General features: G+C 38.0%; 1 protein-coding gene across 1 annotated transcript; it reads left to right on the forward strand.

Moving 5' to 3' along the window:
- Positions 1-363: 363 nt before the first annotated feature.
- On the forward strand, positions 364-18,011 carry LOC139739943 (rho GTPase-activating protein 19-like). The gene is made up of 13 exons (XM_071650542.1): positions 364-583; positions 913-1,005; positions 2,311-2,520; positions 3,251-3,501; positions 4,122-4,214; positions 4,674-4,775; positions 5,569-5,736; positions 9,877-10,002; positions 11,394-11,459; positions 13,213-13,344; positions 13,826-14,125; positions 16,935-17,174; positions 17,902-18,011. The coding sequence occupies exons 1-13, from the start codon at positions 364-366 to the stop codon at positions 17,932-17,934; spliced, it is 2,034 nt and encodes a 677-aa protein (XP_071506643.1). The 3' UTR covers positions 17,935-18,011.
- Positions 18,012-22,808: the final 4,797 nt, after the last annotated feature.

Genomic DNA, 22,808 nt, shown 5'->3' on the forward strand with positions numbered 1-22,808 from the left:
TTCTTTTTGTTTGTGTGTGTCTGTGTTTTTGTTTGTTTTTTGTTTTGCTGTAGAAAGACCCTATGCGGTGTTTGTGTTGAATGTGCGTCAGTTTTCTTGCATTTCCTATAGGCTAGGTAGACAATGACCAATGCTGCATGCTGTCAACAGAGCAGTGCAGAGTGAGCATTACCAAGATGAGTTAGGCAGAATTTATAAGGCAGTTGTGATATTGTTTCGTTTATCATGTAGGGTATGTAATGAATCAATTGGGTGTTTGTAGCATTTCAAATGTTGCTCTTTTTTTTTTTCAATGTTCAAGTGTCACCTCATTCTACAACTATATATCCCCCTGCCAGAAATTTGACGAGATATCAGTGCAACATGAGTGACCGGGAATTCCTGTGCAACCCTCTGTACTATGTGGAGGTGATGAGGCACAAATATGCCGAGACGTTGGTGGAATGGTGCTGTATTGAGCTGTCACACATCCTGGACTTCAGCGGCACAGACAGTCTGGGACAAGTCTTAATGGGCAATGTGGATGTCAAGCAGGGCAAGACAATCATAAGGAAGTTTACTCGCCATAGGAAAAAGGACAAAGGTAGAATCTGCAATGATTCTTTCCTCTCTCTCTCTTTCACTCGATTTCTACATGTATATTGCTTGGAACACAGATTTATTCAACATGATTTTTTTATATTCCAATTTTAATATATTTGCTATAATGTCAATCCACGTTAGTCATGATTGTGCTAAACTATAAGCCTTCTTTTCAGAATGAGCGGTGCCAAAGTAGTTCATGCGCCTGGTAAAAGTAGTTCAGAATCATGTTTGTTTTGAGTATTGTTTTTTAAATTTTGTGTGCTTGATTAGGTTTTACATGTTGTTTTACCCGGCAAATCCATTGCTCATTTGATTTTCTCTCCCCAGCGGCAATCCAACCCCAACTTGCTGTCTTTGGATCCCCGCTTAGTGAGGAAGGTTACTGTCAAGTTCGGCAGCTCATTGAATACCTGAAAGATAGTAAGTCTACTGATATTAACTCATCGACTACCTCAAGGGTAGTAAGTCTGGTCATATTAATGCGTCATTTTGATGTATCCTGTTATAGTCATTGGAGTCAAAAGGGGTCTGAGCTTTCGATCCTAGCAGAATCTGCGTCAGAGGCAAAATGACAAACAGGCAGGGACAGCAATCACCTGTAAGGACTACACACAAGAACAGTCAGGGGAGGGCTATGGACACAGAACAAAGAAAACAAAAGGGGAGGGTTGATGGTAAAGGGCAAGGAGCCCAATAGGTATCAAAAGGGAGGGGGATTAAAGGAGAGTGGACAGACAAAAGGCTGAGGAGGGTCAGTGATGATCTGGAGGACCATGGGGAGGGGGGGGGGGCAACCTTTGAAGGATAAGGATGAATAGGGAGGCAACATCAAACAAGATGAGGAACAACAGGGATAAAGAAAGGAAAAGAGTGAAATAGCAATAGTAAGAGTGATGCTACAAACACACCTGCTCTGTGGTTAGGGCAAGCAGACTTCTCTTATGGATACAAAGAGCACTTGTCTTTTTGATGTATACTATGACTGCTTGCTTGTGAAAGGTAGGCAATGAGTGGAATATGTTTTGCAACATCTTATGTTGATAAGCAGATCATTTCCTGCACTGTTATTTTGGTGAAATGAACAAACAAATTAGATAGCCTGGATTGTAGTTTTGGGAAGATATCTTGAATTTAACCACTGTTTTCTCATTATGATATTTTGGTTTCTAAGACATGGTGATCAGTATGCTGACCTTTCTGCATGGGAAAACCATGTGCCCATGAAATATGAAAAGGAGGAGGAGAAGGGATGAAGAGAGGAAGAGAGTGAGAGGGAGAAACCCTAACTCTAGCATACACTCACATGCATGTTAACCTGTTGAGAATAGACTAATTTTGTTGCAACATCCCTCAACATGCATTCATTATACACACCTGCCTGAGTATATTTGGGACTAGTCTTCAAAGGGTTAAGCATTGTCTCAAGCAAGTTTCTAAACAAATTGATATGATTTTATAGTGAAGCGCATATGTTTGGAAGGCCTGAAAGGTGAATATGATGGAATGAAGATTGATCTTTAGTGGATGTCTTTTTTAAAGAAAGAATTCCAGCATTATCATATCAGAAGGTGTTTATTGGCATATAAAGATTCTTGAGTATCTATACATTCGTGTAGTCTTTGTGTGTGTCATACCATGCATGCATTGATGTAACACAACATATACTGTCTGAAGACATTGAGTATAATCCCTGCTCTATCATATGCACTTTGTTTTTGTGCACAGACGTGCACGTGGAGGGCCTGTTTCGTATCCCTGGTAATTCACACCGTCAGCAGCGACTGAAGGATCTCCTCAACCAGCGCAGGGCAGTTGACCTCCAGAGTTCAGAGTTCACTCCACATGATGTGGCATGTGTCCTCAAGAGCTTCCTCAGTGAGCTCCCTGAACCACTTCTCACAGACAGACACTACGGTGCACACGTCCAGGCTGCAGGTATTAAAGACTTTTTCAAAAACAGTATCATCTATTCCAAGAGCAATCAAACTGAGCTCAACAAACAATGACCACAAGTCACTAAAGTAGCTTCAGAATAGGTTATCTTGTCCCGAAGCTGCCGAGCCTCCCTGATTGTGTTGGAGGCGTCTTAAAAATGTAAATATCTTTTCATGCTTCTGACTAAAGAATATAAAGGCCTCCCTCATTCATGAATTATATTTGTTGGACAAGAATGTTTCTTCTTGATTACTTTCATATCTCTATTCTTCATTTTCGTTATTTCTCAAGTATGATTTTTCTTTACTCTTGTTGAGTTATACCAGAAATAGTGATTATGGTCATTAAGTTAATTTTTTAATGTTACATGTATTATTTCATAATATATTTGTTATATTGTGAAATATATGATGTCTTCTATTATTTACTACTGACTTAATTTTTCATGACCAATGCAGTACATGTACCAAAGAAGATCATTCTAGCTTTGTTACCTAAGAATTGTTGGAATAAGGCTGTGTTAAAGTCCAAAAGGTTTGCACAACCTTTTGACAAATTGCTCCAAAAATATATTACATTTATGAAGGCAATGTTCTATAAGATTGCATGGAGACATGATACATTATATAGCCACACTTCAAGGTAAATCTAAGATCTTAGAATTTCACTTGTGCATTTCAACATGTATTTCCCTTTTTGCTTCTACCCCCCACCCCCTCCTCCTATCCAGACCTCACCTACAAACTTGAGGTACTCCCCCACCACACCCCTGAGATGCTGGGGCGGATCCGGGCCACCCGTACCACCAGCCAGGTGAAAGCCCTGCGCTACCTCTTCCTCATGCTGCAGCCCTGCACCTACAAGCTGCTCAGAGAAGTCTTGGAGCTCCTGAACACAGTGGCGGAGAACGAGGACTCAAACAAGATGAACGCCTCCAGTCTGGGCATCCTCTTCGCTCCCCACGTCCTCTGGCCGAGATTTGTAAGCATTTTATGAACCTCAGCCCTCCTTTTCATGACAGCCTTCTTGTAAGGGATTTCAAAGAGACATATTCTGAATGTAGCCTGTTACAAAAAATATTTTTCACGCTGTCATGAAGTCAATCAAATGACAGTCATGTGTTTTTTTGTCAATGAAACAGTTTTTCTACTTTGAGTTTTCATTATTTCTGTATAAAGGAGGCCATCAGTGCAGTATACCATGAGTGGAATCAATGCACATTTCTTTTATCAAGTAACACAGCTCTTATCCATGAAAACATCAGGGGGGGATACAACATTGGAGATGCTTTTGTTGCACATGTCAAAAGTAAGAAGCAATTCCTAACTAGCAAAATTGTAACTTTTAAGTGCTGTCTTTAAACTGTTCCAACCTGTACTATCAGAGCTCATAAATTTTGAATTTTCCCAGATGATCCTGAATGCTACAACAGTATCAAATTTAATTGATAATTTTGATGGTACAGCCAGTATATGAGAAGTGGAATGGACAATATCTTAACCACACTGCATATGGTGACTCCAAATTCTATTCTCGTATTGACATTTTTGATGATCTTAATTCAATCACATTTGTCTCTTTTCTCTTTCCTTGGATTTCAGCTGACAACAAATGACCTTAGGGATCAGTCGTATATCAACAAGCTCAACTATGCTGTGGAATTCATGATCAGCTACTTCAACAGCATATTTAAGGTAAGATACATGTAATAGTTTTACAGAGTGGTGAAATTAGTCAACGTTGTTATCATGCAGGTTGATGCACTTATGAGGAAAACTACATGTTATTGTAAAAGTGGATATTTTCGCACGAGTGATTTTTTTTTTTTGTGCTTGGCTGGGTAAGACAAATTTTGCTGTTTTTAATTCCACAGAATCAGGATATTAACTACTGGAACATGAAAAAATATTTAGGGTGCTTTTATTTTTGCGTTAGCTTCTGGTTTGCGGGAAATGTGCAAAAATTTCCACTTTTACAGTATCTGAATCCCATTTTCTTTGCTCAATTTTCCACAAGTTCAAGGAGTGATTATTTCCAGGGATCATAAGTTGTGGCTTACATTTGACAGATGTATGAAACTGTGTGTTTGTCAATCATTACCATCTTTGTGGTTTGGGATGTCTAGTGTTGTCATATTGTTTGAAATCCTGCAGGTGCCAGAGAGTATGCTGAAGAAATGTGAGGTGTTTGTGAAGAACGGAGGCGTACTGCCCGATGACCAGGAGGAAAGAATGGACTGTCAGGACAGTGTCAAGGTATTCATTGTCCAGTCTCGGGGAATCCCCCTTTTCTGTCTAGTCATGTGATGAGGCAGATCATGTGATAGCTCTGAGATATAATGTCTATTAGACCTGATCCTTTTATGTGATGGTTTTTGTTTGACTTTCACACTTGATACAAATTGATTCAATTCTGACACCTTTCTGCATCTTAGACTTAAATCCTTTAACATCAGAATCATTCAGTTTTGATCTGGATCTGTCTCCAATAATGGAGATGACTGGATTTGCGTCACTCTTCAAAGTGTAAACAGCAACCGCTCGCACACCTTTCCACCTCACCTGATTTGGGGTGCCCTCCTTAAAGCAATGCCATGTAATGCTGTAGAAATTACAGTCAATATAAGTGTGACTGGATTTTATTGTAAGTATGATGTCTCTACTGAGATGAAAAAACTATTTTCTCTAAAACATATTGGACAAGAACGAAAACGTTTGTCTACAATATTGATGGAAAACACATTTTGTATTCATTTCCTAGAACATTGGAAATACTCTTCAGCAGTTTCAACAGAAGTATTGCTTAAAAAAGTTAGTTGATCTAGTCACCATTCCCCATCTATCACTACATTGGGAAATGTAAGTACTAAATCTGCCTCCATAGTACACATATTTGAGTAATGTTCTTGAAACTTCTGTTAACAAGATGCTTCAGGGAAAGTCAATGAAAGTTATTTCTTCATGTGGAGTAGCTGCTTTATGGCTGAATGACATTGAATGTAATGACTACTTCATGAGATGGAACTTTTGAATGCCTTGCCCTGTCCAGTCTGACGACGAGCTCGAGAGTGACCGCAGGCTGCCCATCAGCAGACCAGGGCACGCCGTGGTCAAGGTCCAGGAGAGCAAGAATTGCACGGAGGAGGCCCTCGCTCAACTTTACGCAGACGTCCAGGCCATGCCAGACAGCTCCAAGAAGAGGCGACTCATGAAGCAGGTATCCATCACAATCTGCCGCATATTGCATTCACAGTTTGTAGCACAATTATGGCATCATAGATCTAATGATAATTTTATACTCCAATTGTAGAAAAGTTTTGTGAATGAGCTCATGTGCTCCGAAAGCCAGTATTTAAGTTTATTATATCAATATGTATCTTCACTTAAATGTTGTGAATTATATATTATGTTATCCATAAAATATCCTAGTTCCTCAATTAGATTAGTAGTGTAGGTCATTACTCATGAGTGTATCACCTTTCCACAAGGAAGCTATCCATTCTGTGTACATAGACATTTCAGATGGCTCGTATTCCTTCACACACGTCTCAAGAACTTGGGTCACGATATATTGCGTTCCCCTTTGAATTGCTGTGAGGTGATAACCGATGTTTTCCAGCATAATATATTTTCTAATGACTTGACGTACCTGGTTAGTTGCTGTCTGCTGATCATTTTTTGTCACCAGGGGTAAACGATGACTGACATGCATCACAAAGTTTCTATTTTCCGCTGTGGAAAAACTGAATATTGAACACACTTGTGCATTGTCACAAACCAAACTGTAGCACTAGTGATGGACAGCTTCCTATGTTCCTGTTCCTAATGCATCTCTTGTTTCCATACTGTCAAACTGGAATTCATCTTTAGATATATATCTGCAATTTATATTATGTATATCTACCCCACATCCCCCAGTATCTTCCTTTCCTCGACAGTAGTTTCACTATGAGATAAACTCTGCATGTTTGTGTTTCATCCGCTGTGCTTTTTTTGTTGATGTTACCGGTGTTTGTCTACATTCCACAGGAGAGTGAGAGGCAGAGAAAAGTATTGCGACAGGTAGAATGGATCCACTTTTATTCCATATTGCTTCGTGGTTGACTGACCGTCCTTACACCATTCCCCCTTTACCCCATCCCATCCCATCCCATCCCATCCTATCCTATCCCATCTCTCCCCTCACATCCTGAAGCATTGAATTTTTGAGAGACATCCTTTAGTAAAGGTTGTATGAAAGATTTCCAAACAAATTTTTAGAAAGGTGAATTGTGTCGTGTCTATCAACAAAAAAAAATCTCTCTTTGAACATCTTGAAAAAAAAAGTCTGAACTCTGACTCTAAGTTGTTTCTCAGTTGCAGAAGAGATATCAAAATATATCTCAATGGCTGCAAAGTGAGATGCATGGATTTTTATCTTTCAAAATTCTTGTCACGTTAATCAATATACACGAGGATTGTTTTTATGATTTTCACATATTTATTGCAGAAAGCCGTGATGGCTACTTTAGTGACTGTCTGATGATGAAACTCTTGGATGTCTCTCACCATGTGTCACCACATTTGTTTTCCCCATTTTCTAATTCAACTCACCAAGATTCTTTGCTCAACAGAAGCTATTGGACAACTGCAAGTGTTGTTTCCATGGTGATTCCATTGAAGCATGCTAACCATTCTTCATCAGCCACAGAAATAAATGTGTGACTATCGTTTAGCAGGATCTGTTGGACAACTGCGTAAGAAGTGTTGTATCAACGTGGATTCTGTTGAACATACATGATTATGAATGTCATTCACTTGACGAAAGTATGCCGATCATGCAAGAATAAACATGTTAAAGTATCATATTAAGCCATATCTTGCCTGTAGTGCTGAAATTTATGTTGAAATACTATGCCTTCTTGCCATAACTATACATACCCACTTCTGTATATCTTCTGAAAGTCTTATTTCTACAAAGTGATATAAAAACTGCTTTGCTGGCCTCTATGACCAGTGCTTGTTAGGTACGCATCTTCACTGGACAAATCTGACGTAAATTTTTGGCACTTACAACTCAGTAATTCTTCAAGATGTCATTGCAAGTTCTTGTCATTAGATAATCTGCTTGATTGATGTGACACTTATCACTTGTTTTATTTCTGCACATGGTTCACACAAGGATGCTGTGTCTTACACATAACTGTTTCGTGTTTCCTTGTTGCCCATTACAGTGTCAGAAATATGTGAAAATCAGGTTACAGTGTTGTCTCTTTAAGTGACCTTTTAAAATCAACTTAACTGAATAGCCAGATTAAAAAAATAAAAATAAAGGTAATCATAAGAGTTGATTTCTTAGATCTATTGAATCAGCTTGTATCATTGAGAATTTTAACCCTGAATTTCAAACTCATTTGATCATTTTCACCAAAGTTCATATGAAAATGGCAGGGGTATATAAAGAGATTGTGTGGCATTGCTTGTACAGATGGTATTGGGAAATTGATGAAGTAGATATATACATGCCTTTTCAGTATCCAATGCATTGTGATGAAAGAACTCATGCAACCATATCTGTGAAAAGATTCACGAAAATATACATCTATAAAGTAAAAACTGTTTGGTATAGAAAAGCAAGACATATAATAATTACGTCATTTTTATATTCCTCATGCCGGGGATAGTCTGTCCTGATAATATGATTGAAATGTCATTCGATTTTATGAAAGTGGAAAGAATTTTCAGTTACAGCAGTATTTTCTTTTATATTTTTGTGATAGATTGATTGTTACACTTTCCTTCTAGTAAATGATTTATGTGTGCTTGTGTGAGTGTTTCATGACCCACATGAATTCAACACTTATGAATTTAAAAGTATGAGAAATGTGTCTTTATTCGGGCTTTTGTGTGAATAATATACTAATTATGGATAAGTGTTAACATCTCCTCTTTGTGCTTTATATCAATGAACCGTGATTGCAAAGGTGATTAGAACTACCGTGAAAGACTATGTACATCATCTATCATTGTCTCTTTAAGTTTTCTCTTTATACCCACCGAACATTCCAAAATCAGCCATTCTTGCCTCTAGGCTCACATTGTCATGACCCACGTTTCCTGAGTACAGATATTTCATCTTCAAACACCTCTTTCAAGATTACAGAGAGAATTTCACTCTATGACACCATTTTACTGTGAATGACACCATTTTACTGTAAATAACACCATCATGGTATGGTGATGTTCTCTGAAACTGTGTTTATGTGTTGGTATTGACCACTGTCCATTTGTAATAACTGTCTTGGCCGTACTTTGGTCTGTTTTCAACTTCCTCGATTTAATTCACATTTGCATCTCTATTCAGAATTTCATCTTTTTGGAGCAAGCATAGATCTTGTTTGAGTTTTCTCTGATGGGTGGCTCTTCTACTGTATACATTGCATTAATGCAAATTTATGTCTCATTCTAAGATTTTGTCTCATTAGATTTACATTTTTTGTTGTGCCATCTACTGCCTCAAGTCTGTTCTTTTTATTCACTGTCTCTCAATTTTTTTATGCCAGTCTAAATCTCATTACTCTGACAAATCACGGATTCTCCTTTGCTATTCGTAATTAATTTTCACTATGAATAATGTAAAGAGCTCCACTACTGAAAGTCTTGGTCTCTTCAAAAAGTGGGGAAAAAGATGTCAGTTTGTCACAAATATTCAACAGTACACTGCAGTTGTACTGGGTTAAAGGGACTGTACAGTTCTGGTTGAGGTGAGGATTTAGCTTTTAACATTTTGCGAGATATTCAGAAACCACTCTATGAGATGTCAAATAGCATGCAATTCTAAGGGGAATCAAAAGTTTATTTGATGAAAATCGGTTTTGAAATGGCTGAGATATCCAAAAACAAAGTAAAACAAAGAGATCCTAAAAAAGATGTGGCCTGTCACCATTTATCATTATCACTTTTTTGATATCTCAGCCATTTGAAAACCAATTTTCATCAAATAAACGTTGAATCCTTCTTAAAATTACATGCTCTTTCATATTTCATATTACCAAGAGGTTTCTCATTATCTCATTTAGGAATGTTATAAACTTGAATCCTTACCTCAACCAGTACTGTACAGTCCCTTTAACTGCTGAAATAGAAAAATAAAGTAAGATAGACTTTATTCTGGATCTTAATGGCACATGGGGATATTCGACATTTCCTACTTCATGCTAAAACTTGATGGGGTAAATGAAGCTCTAGATGTATCTATCCATTGCTGTTTCTTGCCATATTCTGTGCAGAAATGCTTTATATCACATGCTGCTTTCATTTCATGTTAAATACCTTCTGGTTGTCACTTTTCATTGCCCTGTCCCTTCCATTCGCCCAGTTTGCCCAAAATAGCTACATGCCGGGAACACCCACCAAGGTGCGGGATGACGCTGTTCAGATGCTGAGGTCGAGCGAGAGACCACGAAAGCATCGACGGAGTCGATCGGCCGGCGAGGTCCTTGTGGTGTGTGCCTCCTCATTTCATTGTCTGCATAAAATTACATTTTCACTGTCTTTTGGGAGATGATCATATGCAAAGTTACCACTGCATTCGTCTATACCTCTATTTTGTCAATTTTTGAATAAAAAAGAAGAGGCTTTTGAAATGTAGTCTGCAACTCTGAAATGCAAGAATAAAAAAAGAGTTGTTGACCAATAGTAACTTTTCTTTCCTGTGATCATACACTGTAAAAGTGGAAATTTTCAATGTGTTGAAATTTTTGTGCATTTCGCGCAACCAGAAACTAGCGCGAAAATAAAAGCGCGCAAATATTTTTCCTGCCCCATGTTCTAGTAGTTGAGGTCTTGATTCCGCGGAATTAAAAACATGCGAAGCTCTTCTTACCCCACTGAGCGCGAAGAATAAGTTGCGGGAAAATATCCACTTTTACAGTAATTTGATAACATTCTCTTCATACCATCATGCTATGCTGTGGAAAACACTGCTTTGTAACTATCCATCTCATGGATAGTAGCACCAAAATACTTCTATAGTGGAGATAGAATCAAATGATGATATTGTCTGTGCAGTTGCATGAGTTGTTTACTTTCATGTAGGCCTACTCATTTTGCAATGCCAGCTCCAACATTTGCTTATATGTGCATGATTGTGTATCATCACCGTGACTGACCATTTCCACTTCCATGATGAGTCTCAATGCTGAAAGCTCTTAAAAGTTGCTAAAGGAGAACATCATTTTTGTTTTAGCATCTGTCAGAAATCATTGGGTCTGAGCCTTCATTGTGTTAGAATTACCTGCAGTTCATTTCAAAAGTCTTTACATAGTCTTGCTCCCATGCTAGTGCTATCACTCTCATCCATGGAAAATAAACACACAGTTTGAGTATCACCTCTGTATGTAAAGTTTTGTTGTGCAGTAATTTATGAATTCACAAGCACATCTTTAAAATCTATAGTGAATTAATCAAGCTGAGAGAGTCAGAACTCCTAGTTATAGTGGGCAAGTTTGTGTGGTTTTCACATTTTAGATCCACTTTCTACTCAGAATCTGCAAATCTAGAAAACTTACAAGCATGACACACAATATTTGATCAATTTCATCTCTGAATCTGACAGGTGTACTCATTATTTCCTCCTAGAGTATAGTTTCAATTTGAGTAACAGTGGTATTCTGTTGAATGAGTAGGATTTTGATAAACACGCACTTCCTGTAAGTATAATAGAATTGTTCCTTGTGATTGGGTTCTCCATGATTAACTAGGTAAAGCCTGCTAACACTGACAATACACAATCAAGTAGAGTACTGTATTACCAGTTTGTTAGGAGCCTTCAAGTAAAAAAACATCTCCTTTGACAATGTCCATTTATTTCTTCTTAATTTTTTCTGATAACAGAAAGGACTCGGGACACCCTTCAGTAGTCGGAAAAAGAGACTGGCTCCCAACCCTCCACCTCAGAAAGTGAGTCAGTATCTTTGCTTATACCCATGCCACAGCCGTCATTGCCTCTCTACAATGCCAGGGAGACGACTTGTGCATGCATCAAATGCTATATGTGGGACTGAATAAAATCTTTGTTTGTCAGAGAAACATCGTAGGAAGAGTTGAATGGAGGAATTGTCTCAGCCTATGTGGTGTGGACATGGAGAGTGAAAAGAGGCATCAATTTTACTTAGAACGGAGTGAAAAATCCACAGGAAACCTGGTGTAAACTTCATGTGGATGTTAACAGTGTTGTATTAAACAATGATGTATATGTGGAACAGGTGTGCTGGTTTGGAGGGTGGTTGGTTAGGGGGGTGGGGGGAATTAGCATCGTCCATTTAGGTAAATACGAGGGTACTTTAACCCTAAAAAGACTGGGGGGGGGGGGGCCTAAAAGGCCCCCCCTCGACATTTCGCGCGATTACTCAGCAATACGCAATGCTCTCGCCGCGATGCTCTATGACTTTTTTCTTTCGAGTTTCCCGCACATTTTGACACCAAATTTGTGACGCCCGGGGGTACGATTCTGAAGTTACATAACTTTTTGTACATGCACGTGAGACCGAAAATGGCTCAAAAATGTGATTTTGTGTACAAAGTCAATACAAATTAAGTTTTATCACATGGTTCATATAAATATGCTTATTTTTACTCTCAATGGCTAAAATCAATCTGTTTTAGTAGTATTATGCTTCAAAAAGGGTTTGCCACAAATTTTGCTGAAAAAAACAACAAAAACAAAAGGTCGAAAAAACAAAGAAATACATAAGAAATTCATAAAACAATAAAATGAATAAGAAATTAATTTTGATACCAAATTTTTTTTCAAGTACATTTGCTAAGAATGCCACAAAGAATATCCAGACCAAAAATGAGCACTTTTGGAGCTTTATTTACTGATTTAGATCAAAAAGGTCTGATTTCTCGCATAAATTAGCATAATTAATCAAAATAAAATAAAAGAAGACTATTTTGGAAAATTTAAATATACGATCTTGTAGATTACATCGCACACTACCATTGTGCAAATTTCCGCGGCGATCGCGCGATCCACGGCCGAGATCTTAAGGGGGGGCCCTTTAGGCCCCCCCCCCCCCCCAGTCTTTCGAGCTACCAAAATAGCCCAGTCTTTTTAGGGTTAATGCCTGTAATCCGCAAAGCATTTCTCTTTCACAAGTACACTGTACTTAGTTTTAAGCAGGTATGATAGAAGTATAGTTTCACTGGTTAAACCATATGCAGGCAGCATTGATCCACACACCTTTACCTATATGTGGATAGTTATATGTTATGATCTGAAAGGGATCATATAGTTTTTGTCGAAGCCTAATGTCAGGTTTACAACATTTTTTGGTGAGATAATGAGAAACCTCTTATGGAATATGAAAAAGCATGTAATTTCAAGAAGGATTCCACATTTATTTGATGATCAAACATTGATCTTGAAATGGCTGAGATATACAAAAAGGTGATCCTAATAAAAATTGACAGGCCACAACTTTTATTACGATCTCTTTGTTTTACCTTGTTTTTTGATATCTCAGTCATTTCAAAAAATCGATTTTCATCAAATAAAGTTTTGAGTCCCCTTAGAATTGTATGCTCTTTAACATTTCATAGAGTGGTTTCTCAATATCACTACACGCTGAATCTTCACCTCTACCAGTACTGTACAGTCCCTTTAACACTAGCATCATGTTCTTTGGTTGATATGTATGTTTTTGTTTAGCTTCAGTCAAGCTCAGTAGATGACCAGGACGGTGAGATTGAGACAGAGAGAAGAATGAACAACCTGAACAGCAGCGGAAGAAGACGAGCCAACACCGGCGGCAGTCTTGGCGAAGATCTCAAAACATCCATGGTATGCTCCAAGATACCACATCCTTTCTTCCATCCATGTACCTGGCATTAACTCACGATAGAGGAGGAGTTTACCCAAAGGAAAAATTTTCATAACATTACTGCAGTGGAGTATCTACAGTGTCTTCAGTGAAAATTTATTGTAGGCAATGCAGTTACCACACCCTCACCCTCTACTTAGGAGGGGTTGGTATGCAAAATTTTATCCTAATTGACCAGGGGTCTGGTGTAAATGTGGGCCTTTATTGACCTGTGCAAATCACCCTGCAGGAAATGAACTTTGTGGCTTCCATGTTTAACATTAGACCATTAGACCAATCACTGTACCACTTGACATCCATGGCCATAGGTAGACTTGTGTATTGACACCCAAAGACAAAGTAGATATTGATAGGAAAGTGTGAGGAAGTGGTCATCTCTTATCTGGGATACAATTGGAATTAACTATTATGATTAGGAAATGAATTTCTTGTTATTTTCAGGACTTGAACATCCCAACACCTGCACCGAGGAACCTGGGATTCCAGCGGCAGGACAGCTCGGTACCCAACCGACCCCGCGCCTCTCTCAGGGTGAGAAAACCCCATTCGTCAAAGTCTGAGCGCCCCGATAGGCCTACCACCGCCCCTCCTTCGAGGCCCGTCCTGCAGGCCCAGAGCCAAAACATCACACCCACCCGAAAGGCTCCCACAGCTCCGCCCAAGAAGTACTCCCCCTTCATCGCCCCACCCAGAAGCCATTCCTCGCCCATAGAAATGGACGGCAATACGCCAAGCAGAGAGGTATGTAATTCCAGACATGTCATAGCTTTTATATGTATTTAACCCGTTGAGGACGAGTCCCGAGTATACTCAGGCAAGTGTCCATGGGAAATGTGTGTTGTAGCAAAATCAAACCATCTTCAATGGGTTAATGACATGCACTTATATCATGTACATGTACCTGTATTTTACCTTGTGTATTTTACTGTGTTTGATTGTATTGTTTTTATAAAGTATTGAATAAACTAAATGCCAAATGCTACATGCTAAATTGTTGTATCATTTTGGAGTGAGTTCTTTAAAAAGATATTGAAGTGCTTTCTAAGTGGTTATATAAAATAAATCCAGTTATGCAGCACACACTCATACTGTCAGCATTGAAAGAAAAAAGTCATGTCTTGTATTTCTGAACTTTTGAGAACAGCAAAAATCAAAATGTGCATGCACTGCACTTGACATGATTTATAGCAGATTTACAGTCAACACACAGACAAGGATGTATCAAAACTTTAATCCTTTTTAATGTCACATTCATGTCAAACATTACAGCATGTAAATTTTTTACAGATATTGTTAGCTAGTGATCAAGTTTTTAATGGATGAAATTTTAATGCAAATTGTGACCACTTCTTGAGTAAAGGCATCAATAGTTTGGTTATAGCATATTTTGCATCATACCATTATTCCAATATAGTATAAAGAATTACAATATATTGTTGTGACATTTGATTAATTTCCCTTCATGTTTTTATTTCATGACAAAAGATTTAATGATGCTTTGAATGCTAAATTATCTATATTCAGAAGTAAGGAAATTGTTAGTAACACTCAATGATTTGTAACTTCAGTAACTTCAAGAAAATGCTCTGAATTTCACATTATTTTGCAGTAGATAAAAATTGTTGGCTGTTGACATTCTAAGTTGTGGTAGATCGAACATGCAATTGATTATCTTAACCCTAACTTACCTGGGCTATTTAGCAAGCTTGAATTCCTGGGGGGGGGGGGGGGGGGGGGGGGGGGCATTATGGCCCCCTTCAGATCTCGGCCGTTGATTGCGCGATCGCTGCAAAATTTTGCATGAACATAAAGCCGGATGTAATCTACAAGACTGTTAAGTTAAATTTTCAAAAAATTTGCATTTTCTATTTCAAATTTATTAATTATGCAAATATATGCAAAAAATCTCATTTTCGCCTGTAATTGGCTTATAAAAGCTTATGGAATGCTGATTTTTGGTGTAAATATTCCTAGTGACATTCCGAACATTTGTGTGTAAAAAAGAATTCAGTATCAAAATTCATTTCTTATGTTATTTATTGTTTTATCATTTTTTTATGTATTTCCTTGTTTTTTCGAACTTTTGTTTTTGTTATTTTTTTAGCAGAATTTGTCATACACATCTTTAGAAGCATAATTATACTAAAATGAATTTATTTCAGCCATTGAAATTAAGAATATGAATCTATATATGAATTAATTGAAAAAACACAATCACGTTTTTGAGCAATTTTGGGGTTGACTAAAATTTTTTGAAGGGACGTGGCTTCAGAACGGTATGTCCGGGCGCAACAAATCTGGTCTCAAAAGTTGCGCGAGACTTGAAAGTAAAAAGTCAGCGAGCGGCGCGGTCAAAAAATTTTGTGCGGCGGAATGGTCGCGGAATTCGTCGGGGGGGGGGCATTATGCCCCCCCCCCCCCCAGGTAAGTTAGGGTTAAAGACCAGAAGAAGCTGTCTTTCATAGAAAAAAGATAATAAATAAACGGAAAGGTGTTAATTCCGCCAATGCCAATGGGTCGTCAGCAGCACACCAGGGATCACCAGTGTTTTGGCCATTTAAGTACTGGACACTTCCCCCTGGCTGGCTGGTGCTACGTTGGGATTCCCTAGACAGCGCCCCCATGGCATCTCAAAAACACTTGGCATCAATCATCTCTCTTCACTCCAGGGGCCGTATTCTGAGAGCTTATTAAGTGTCTGATTAGCACTTAATTACCGAATTGGTATTCTGAGAGCATGATTAAGTAGGGGGGATATTAACTACCATAGCAACAAGCGTTTTCGCGGGAAGGACGTACGCGTTTGCGCGTATCAATGCGCGTGCAGCTCTGAGAGGACTTAATCATAGAGTTAATTACGAATCGGTATTCTGAGGGTGTAATTAAGTATGAAAGTTAATGGAAAACTTAATGATACCAAAGAGTGTCATTAACTACTCCGATATCACGCAATACATCGTGTTTTCTCTGCCACAACGATGCTTACCGTCTTCGGTAACCGAGGAGCGGTTGAATGTTGTTATCATGGTATCCGTAGAATTCAGAGAAAAAAAAGAAATATAGCCGATCTTCGAGGAATTTTGTCATTTTATTTGAGCAAAGAGGTTGAGATCTTCGCGTGCGTAGGTGAGGGGTTGTAATCAAATACCGGAGTGTGCGCACGGAGCTCTTGGGTTGTAATTACAGGGGTGTGGAGGAGTGCGCATTGAGGGCATATTTGCGCGTGTAATCATCATTTTGGCTTCTAACAACGCGTCTGATTGGATGGAATAACAATTAGATGGGAGGGACCTAAGATAATTACAGGGGACTTAATCATACCTTAATTACGTCCTCAGAATACCGATTTTGCCCATGATTAAGGGCCTATTAACTTCACGACTTAATCATGAAGTTAATTACAGACTTAATTACAACCTCAGAATACCACCCCTGATTACAAACACTCTCTCTACACCTTCCCCATTCCAACCCCATACCTTCCCAACTATCCATGCACAGAATAGATAAAAAGTGAACAAAATAATCAATTTTTGTCTTTGTTTCACAGAGACAACCCAGGAAGATTATACCGCCCCCACTTGACCACTCCTCCCCCAAGGACAATGACCACTTGTCACGCCACCATCGCTCAAGGCAGACGCCCATCCCAGCACCCAGGACCAACACACCTCCTGTGGCTAGTGTCCCAAGGAAACGCAAGAGTGACGGTTCGCCAGTGGACAGTCCTATGGTAGTGGACAGTCAGCCATGGTCAGGGCGCAGGCCGGTGGCAAAACCAAGGATAGCGGTATGTAGTCTGGAAAGATTGTTCTCAATTTTAGTGTAAAGCGGTAAATAACTTTTACAAATAAAAAGTGCAGTGGCTTCATCTTTTGTGATGACACAAATATATGATTAGCTCATATGAATTACAAAAAAAAAAAAAAAAAAAAGAATGATTAGCAGCATGACTCGGGAAACAATTTACACTAAAATCATTCAACTCTGTCAGGCATTTTCTCTTGGAATACTGCTACATGTATTGTTGCCCAGAATAGCATCATGAACTGTGGTAGTCTCCTTATCCAGTGTAGATGACACCGAAACTTTAAAAATTCATAACTCTTGAATGGAGTGCCAATTTTCCTAAACTTTCAAAGATGTGTTCGACTAATATTACTGCTTTCACTCAATCCACATTCATGTTTGGGCTTTGGTTTCCTTTAATCATACTCAAACTGAAAACAAACATCAATATCTGTCATTATTATGTATCGATGTTTGCATCATGAGTACAATATTGAATAGTTTGAAATTTCATTTGTCTAAGGGCACAAAGAAAATGCAACTCAAAGTGTAGACCATACACATAAAGTATAGTACTCATTTATGCACATAATTATTTTCTATATGTATGCATTATAGTTGGTGTCTGCGCTTATTCTTTTATATTGCTTTCATGACATAGTCTGTCTCTATCAAGCTTATATTGTGCCAATAATTAGATTTTATACATCCAATTTCTCACTGCACAGGACCGAAAGCAGGCATTTCAGACAGCGGTGTGATGAAAGGAGTATGGCAAGAGGACAGGATGGAACTTGCAAGTAGAATGCTCACAAAAGACAGACCAAATGGAAACATGACCACCATAGTATATTATCCTTATATTTCAAAGTAGAATGTAAGTAAACACTCTCACTGTAAGTACATAACCTTTATACCACAGCCAGAGATTGCTTAAAATTTGAAATATTGTGAGCTCAAGATTTGCTCACTGAACTCATTTACACGTATATGGTTAGTGTAAGTAGAACAGAGAGTATATTTGTTTGCCCTTTATTTTTGTTAATTATTGAAATGAGTGATTAACTTTTCCCCAAGTCAATGCAACACAACAGTTAGAAGCTTGTTTCAGTTTTGACAGTGATCACTTGTCTCCACTTGTTCATTGTCATATACATGGAAATGTTCACACATTTCAAATAACTTGAATCAATGGTGGAGGGGGGGGGGGGGATCAAATTTTGGGCTTGGTGGGTCTTTTTTTTTTCCCCTTGTGAATTTATACTAATACATTTGTGACCCTGCATCACAAAACCAACAAAACATCGCCAGACATGGATTTTTAGTTAAAAGCAGGTACTGAAAGAGCAGACTCTAAGCTTTAAAATGATGTATAACTCAAGTCAAATGGACTTGCCTAACCTACCCTAATAGCGGAAAGAAAGCACACCCTCCAGAAAAGTGTGAACTGAGAAAAGAGGCTCTGTAGGTTAGGGTCTATTCAAGCGCGTAATCTTACCAAGCTGTGCTCTGTGTAATGTGTAGAAATCCATAGCAACAACAAGGAAGGGATTTTGACATTAAGCTGAAATTGAGCATGCCCTATTAACACATTCTAACCATGACTAATACCTACTTTTAAAGCAGTAGCATCATCCTTTCAGAAGTTATTAGAGTTGTAAGTGAAGAGTGTGTAAAGGGTTTTTGAGAACTGAAAAGGAGCCTCTTACATACCTGAACACACATTTGTACAGAAAAGTGTTCTAGAAAACTCCTAAAAACACAATTTCCCGTTTGTTTTATGATCCCAAACTTTAGAATAATGTAGAAGACTTGCTCTTTCAGAAAATATGAAAAACTCAGAATTGACTAGGTTGACTCATTCAGCCTATTTCAGCCCATAAAATCAGGGCATGCGACTTTTTGTTGGTTTGTGATACATGACCACATTTATAAGATATTGACAATCATCTGAGAACACACAAAATTCATACCACCTAATTGAACAAGTACAGTAACGAAAAAAAATGTATGGATCAATATTTTCCACTTTTAAATATGTCGTTGAGACAGATTCAGTGTTGAAGTCTTGTACGTCTTTAGTACTGAAATTTTTGCATTTTTGCATAAATATTTTTCTGACTTTGCCAAAACATAAGAGCATTTATCCCAACTGAACTGCATTCCCGTAAGTCAGATTATTGAAGATATTGTGTACGTAGAATGTTTGCAATGTGTGCGTTTAAAGTTTATGTCATCACATGTAGAAATGTTTTACTGAAACACGAGCTGAAAATGCTTATGCAAGATATCATTCACACAGGAATCAGGTATATTAACATCTGTACTGGGCATGTTTTATGAATGTGGTCATATTACACATGAAAAATAGATTTTATGAGTATGTACCTATCCCAGGTATTGTCATCACAGAATTTTCATTTCATATCATCTTTTTTTTTTTTTGCTCATAAAAATATCACTGTATCAAAGCTATGACAAGTTCTGAGGCTTCTTTCATTTTGATGATAACTTGAACCTTACCTCACTGGATGACTACCATATCTAGAGAGAACACAAATATTTTTTCTCCCTCTTTGTAAAGGCCCCATCATATCGAATACAGTATGGGCCACAGAACCAGCCCTATTCCACTACAACAATGCGCAAAAACGGTGGCAATAAATCAGTCATGTACTGCTCCAATGCCATTCTACACGCCAAACACACACTGTGCCGTGGTAAACGAACAGTCCTTATGCGATTGCTTTGGGAGCGATTTTATAAGGTCCAGGCCATGGGGCCGAGACCAGACTCGGTGTGACAGAGTCTTAATGTATATACAACAGTATCGCTAAGAATGTAGGCAAAGGGCTTAGGGCATTGGTGTCTCATGATTTGATGTCAAAGAGTGTGTGTGTGTGTGTATGTATGTATGTGTGTGTGTGTGTGTGTGTGTGTGTGTGTGTATGGCTGCTTGCTTCTTCTTCATTGTACTGATATCATAATTGCTGCACATGCTTGCTTGCTGCATTCACTGATGGGCAGAGATTATCACATGTAACACAATGACTGTTGATTACATAATCCATCTGATCCCTGTCATGTATCATGGGGCAAGTATTATCCGTTCCTTGTTGCATTGATATATTCACCTGAGTGGGCTTGACTAACTTAGTGTCCAAGTTTTATTTTGAATTAGGGGGGAGGGGAGTGGTGAGAACAAAATTAAACAAAGTCCAGTAAAAAATAAAGGCTTACTACCTTAGCAAGTTATTTTTTGAGTGCATGGGCACATTAAGGATGAGAGAATTATGAAAGCTTCATACTGCTTTTACCCATATTATCTCTTATAGTCTCGTCGCCAATTTGTTTGTGTACAATGTTGTTGTTGTTATTTTAAAGATCGGAAGAAGAGAAAGAGAGAGAAATGGGGCCCTATACAAATAATTTGCCCCAGACAGCACTTAAACATAAACCAAACATTATAGATCTTAAAGAGATATAAACAAGAATATTAAATGCATACCAAGTCTCCTCGAGGGAGCTCATATCGTCTCCACGAGGGAGCTCATGTTGTCTCCACAAAGGAGCTCATAAAGTCTCCACGAGGGAGCTCATATTGTCTCCATAAAGGAGCTCATTACGTCTCCACGAGGGAGCTCATATGATATTGATGAATACCTCATATTCTTCAGACAAACTCAAATAACTAAACAATACACGCGCGCGTGTACCGCACACTAACTCATCCACGTGCACACACTCAACCACATACACACACCTCCAACCACGCACAGACACACCCATATCATGGTTCAACCCAAAATAATGTAAAGTATTTAAATAGAGCACACACACAATGATATGTTTTTTACGAAATAGATAAAATTTCTATAACTGTATCATTGTTTCGAAAGAGAGAAGAAAAAAAAATATATATACAGTGTTTATATCAAGGAGCTCTAAGGCGTTGATACAGAAAAATATTTGCATATACAGAAAAATATTTGCAGTGTGTATATCAAGGAGCTCTAAGGCGTTGATACAGAAAAATATTTGCAGCAAACAACGGAGAAATATGATACAGATATAATCCTGGAATCAAAGACGTATGAGTATACCTGCGGGCTTCAAGCCCCAGAAAATAAAAAGTACAATTTAGTGCCAGAAAGTGGGAGTCATAACAATCTTCAAAATAAATTCAAACCACAGATTTAAAGTATTAATTAGGTGCAGGCGACTCATACGAAAGGGGGTTAACAAACATTTTAAGTTGTTCTCACCACAAAAATAATGAAAAATGTATCATTTATAAAATTACACAATAGGTATATGAACGAAAAGATCCCCTGTTCTTGCTAGGGAAACGCCCGCAAGGAACGTAAGACAATATACATGTATATATTTTATATAATAGAGACCCATTGAGGGAGATGCCGGGATCTGCATTGTGTACAATGCCAATGACATTATGAAACTGGTGCCACGAGGGTCAAACAAAAGTCGACTGTGTTCGCTGTGTTGGTCATCTCCTGCACATAGCTTAAACACTAATTCTGAGATTACCCTTTTGACCCAAATACAGTGGAACCTTGTTAAAGAAGTTGGATATAACAAAATCCTCTTATAACAAGGTGATTTTGCTGGTCCCAACTCTTTTACATTTCTTTGCTTTTGTACCCTGGTATAGTGAGAAATCTGATTAGTACATATATTTGTCATGGGTGTGTAGGATCTCATTATGAGGTCCCCCTGTACATGTTGTTGGGTTGTTTGTTGTGTTTTGTTTTTTCATCAGTTGTCCATCAGTTGTCCAGTATCAGCTGTCCAGTATGTCAACCAGCATTCCTGTATCATTTTGAAGTTTGTACTCGTCTAAAGAAGTTCATGCATGAAAGAGGTAGCCTATTATGTCAAACATGCAACCCATGGTGTTATGTGTGCTTATGTTAAGGAGATAGCACCTTTTGCTTACTTAGCCATTGTGATTTAACATTCCTACGTCTGTTTAATCAAAACTTTTATGGTTGCTGTTATGCAAATACAATGTTCATTTGTGTGGAGTGCATACACCATATTCATTGTTCATGAATGTTGGTACATTCATTAAGAATTTAGTTCTAGAAGGTCTCAAGTAAGTTTGTGTAAGTACTATACATGTATATTGCATTGCTGCCCTTTGGGCTGAAAATTTCAGATGGTAGATGAATGGTGTAATCCCTCAAGCAAGGTTAACAAATAGGTCAGTCTATGTTCATACAATACATATCTCTCACCTTTCTTTCTTTTTTTGCATTAACAAGAAGCAGGTGTATCCCTTTAAAATGTGTGATAAACTTTTGGTGTCATTTTTAGTGAAGACAATCATAAATGTACTCTGAACTAACACACATTTTTTTTTCTAACTAGCAAGTTGGAATACATTTTTACACATGAATACAATATATACCATACACCGTATTTGTTTTTTTGTTTATCAATTATACAGTATTCACTACAGGTTTCATCAATATAGTTCACAAAAAACAGTGACCTAAACAAACTACTGTTCACATTTTAAATTTCAGAGAGATTGCAAAACTAATTTATTTTTTTTCTGAGTGGTCATGTTTGTTAAGAGTTATTTGTCTTTGACGTATATCAGTACATGTAC

The sequence above is a fragment of the Diadema antillarum genome, unplaced genomic scaffold (assembly GCF_040938485.1).
Source record: "Diadema antillarum isolate AM-2024a unplaced genomic scaffold, OU_Dant_1.0 seq00000821_RagTag, whole genome shotgun sequence".
Classification (NCBI taxonomy): Eukaryota; Metazoa; Echinodermata; class Echinoidea; order Diadematoida; family Diadematidae; genus Diadema; species Diadema antillarum.

Coding starts and splice junctions, on each gene's coding strand:
- LOC139739943 (XM_071650542.1), top strand. CDS start 364: ATGAGTGACCGGGAATTCCTGTGCAACCCTCTGTACTATGTGGAGGTG. Junction 1,006..2,310: donor CATTGAATACCTGAAAGATA/GTAAGTCTACTG, acceptor TTTTGTGCACAG/ACGTGCACGTGGAGGGCCTG. Junction 10,003..11,393: donor CGGCCGGCGAGGTCCTTGTG/GTGTGTGCCTCC, acceptor TTCTGATAACAG/AAAGGACTCGGGACACCCTT.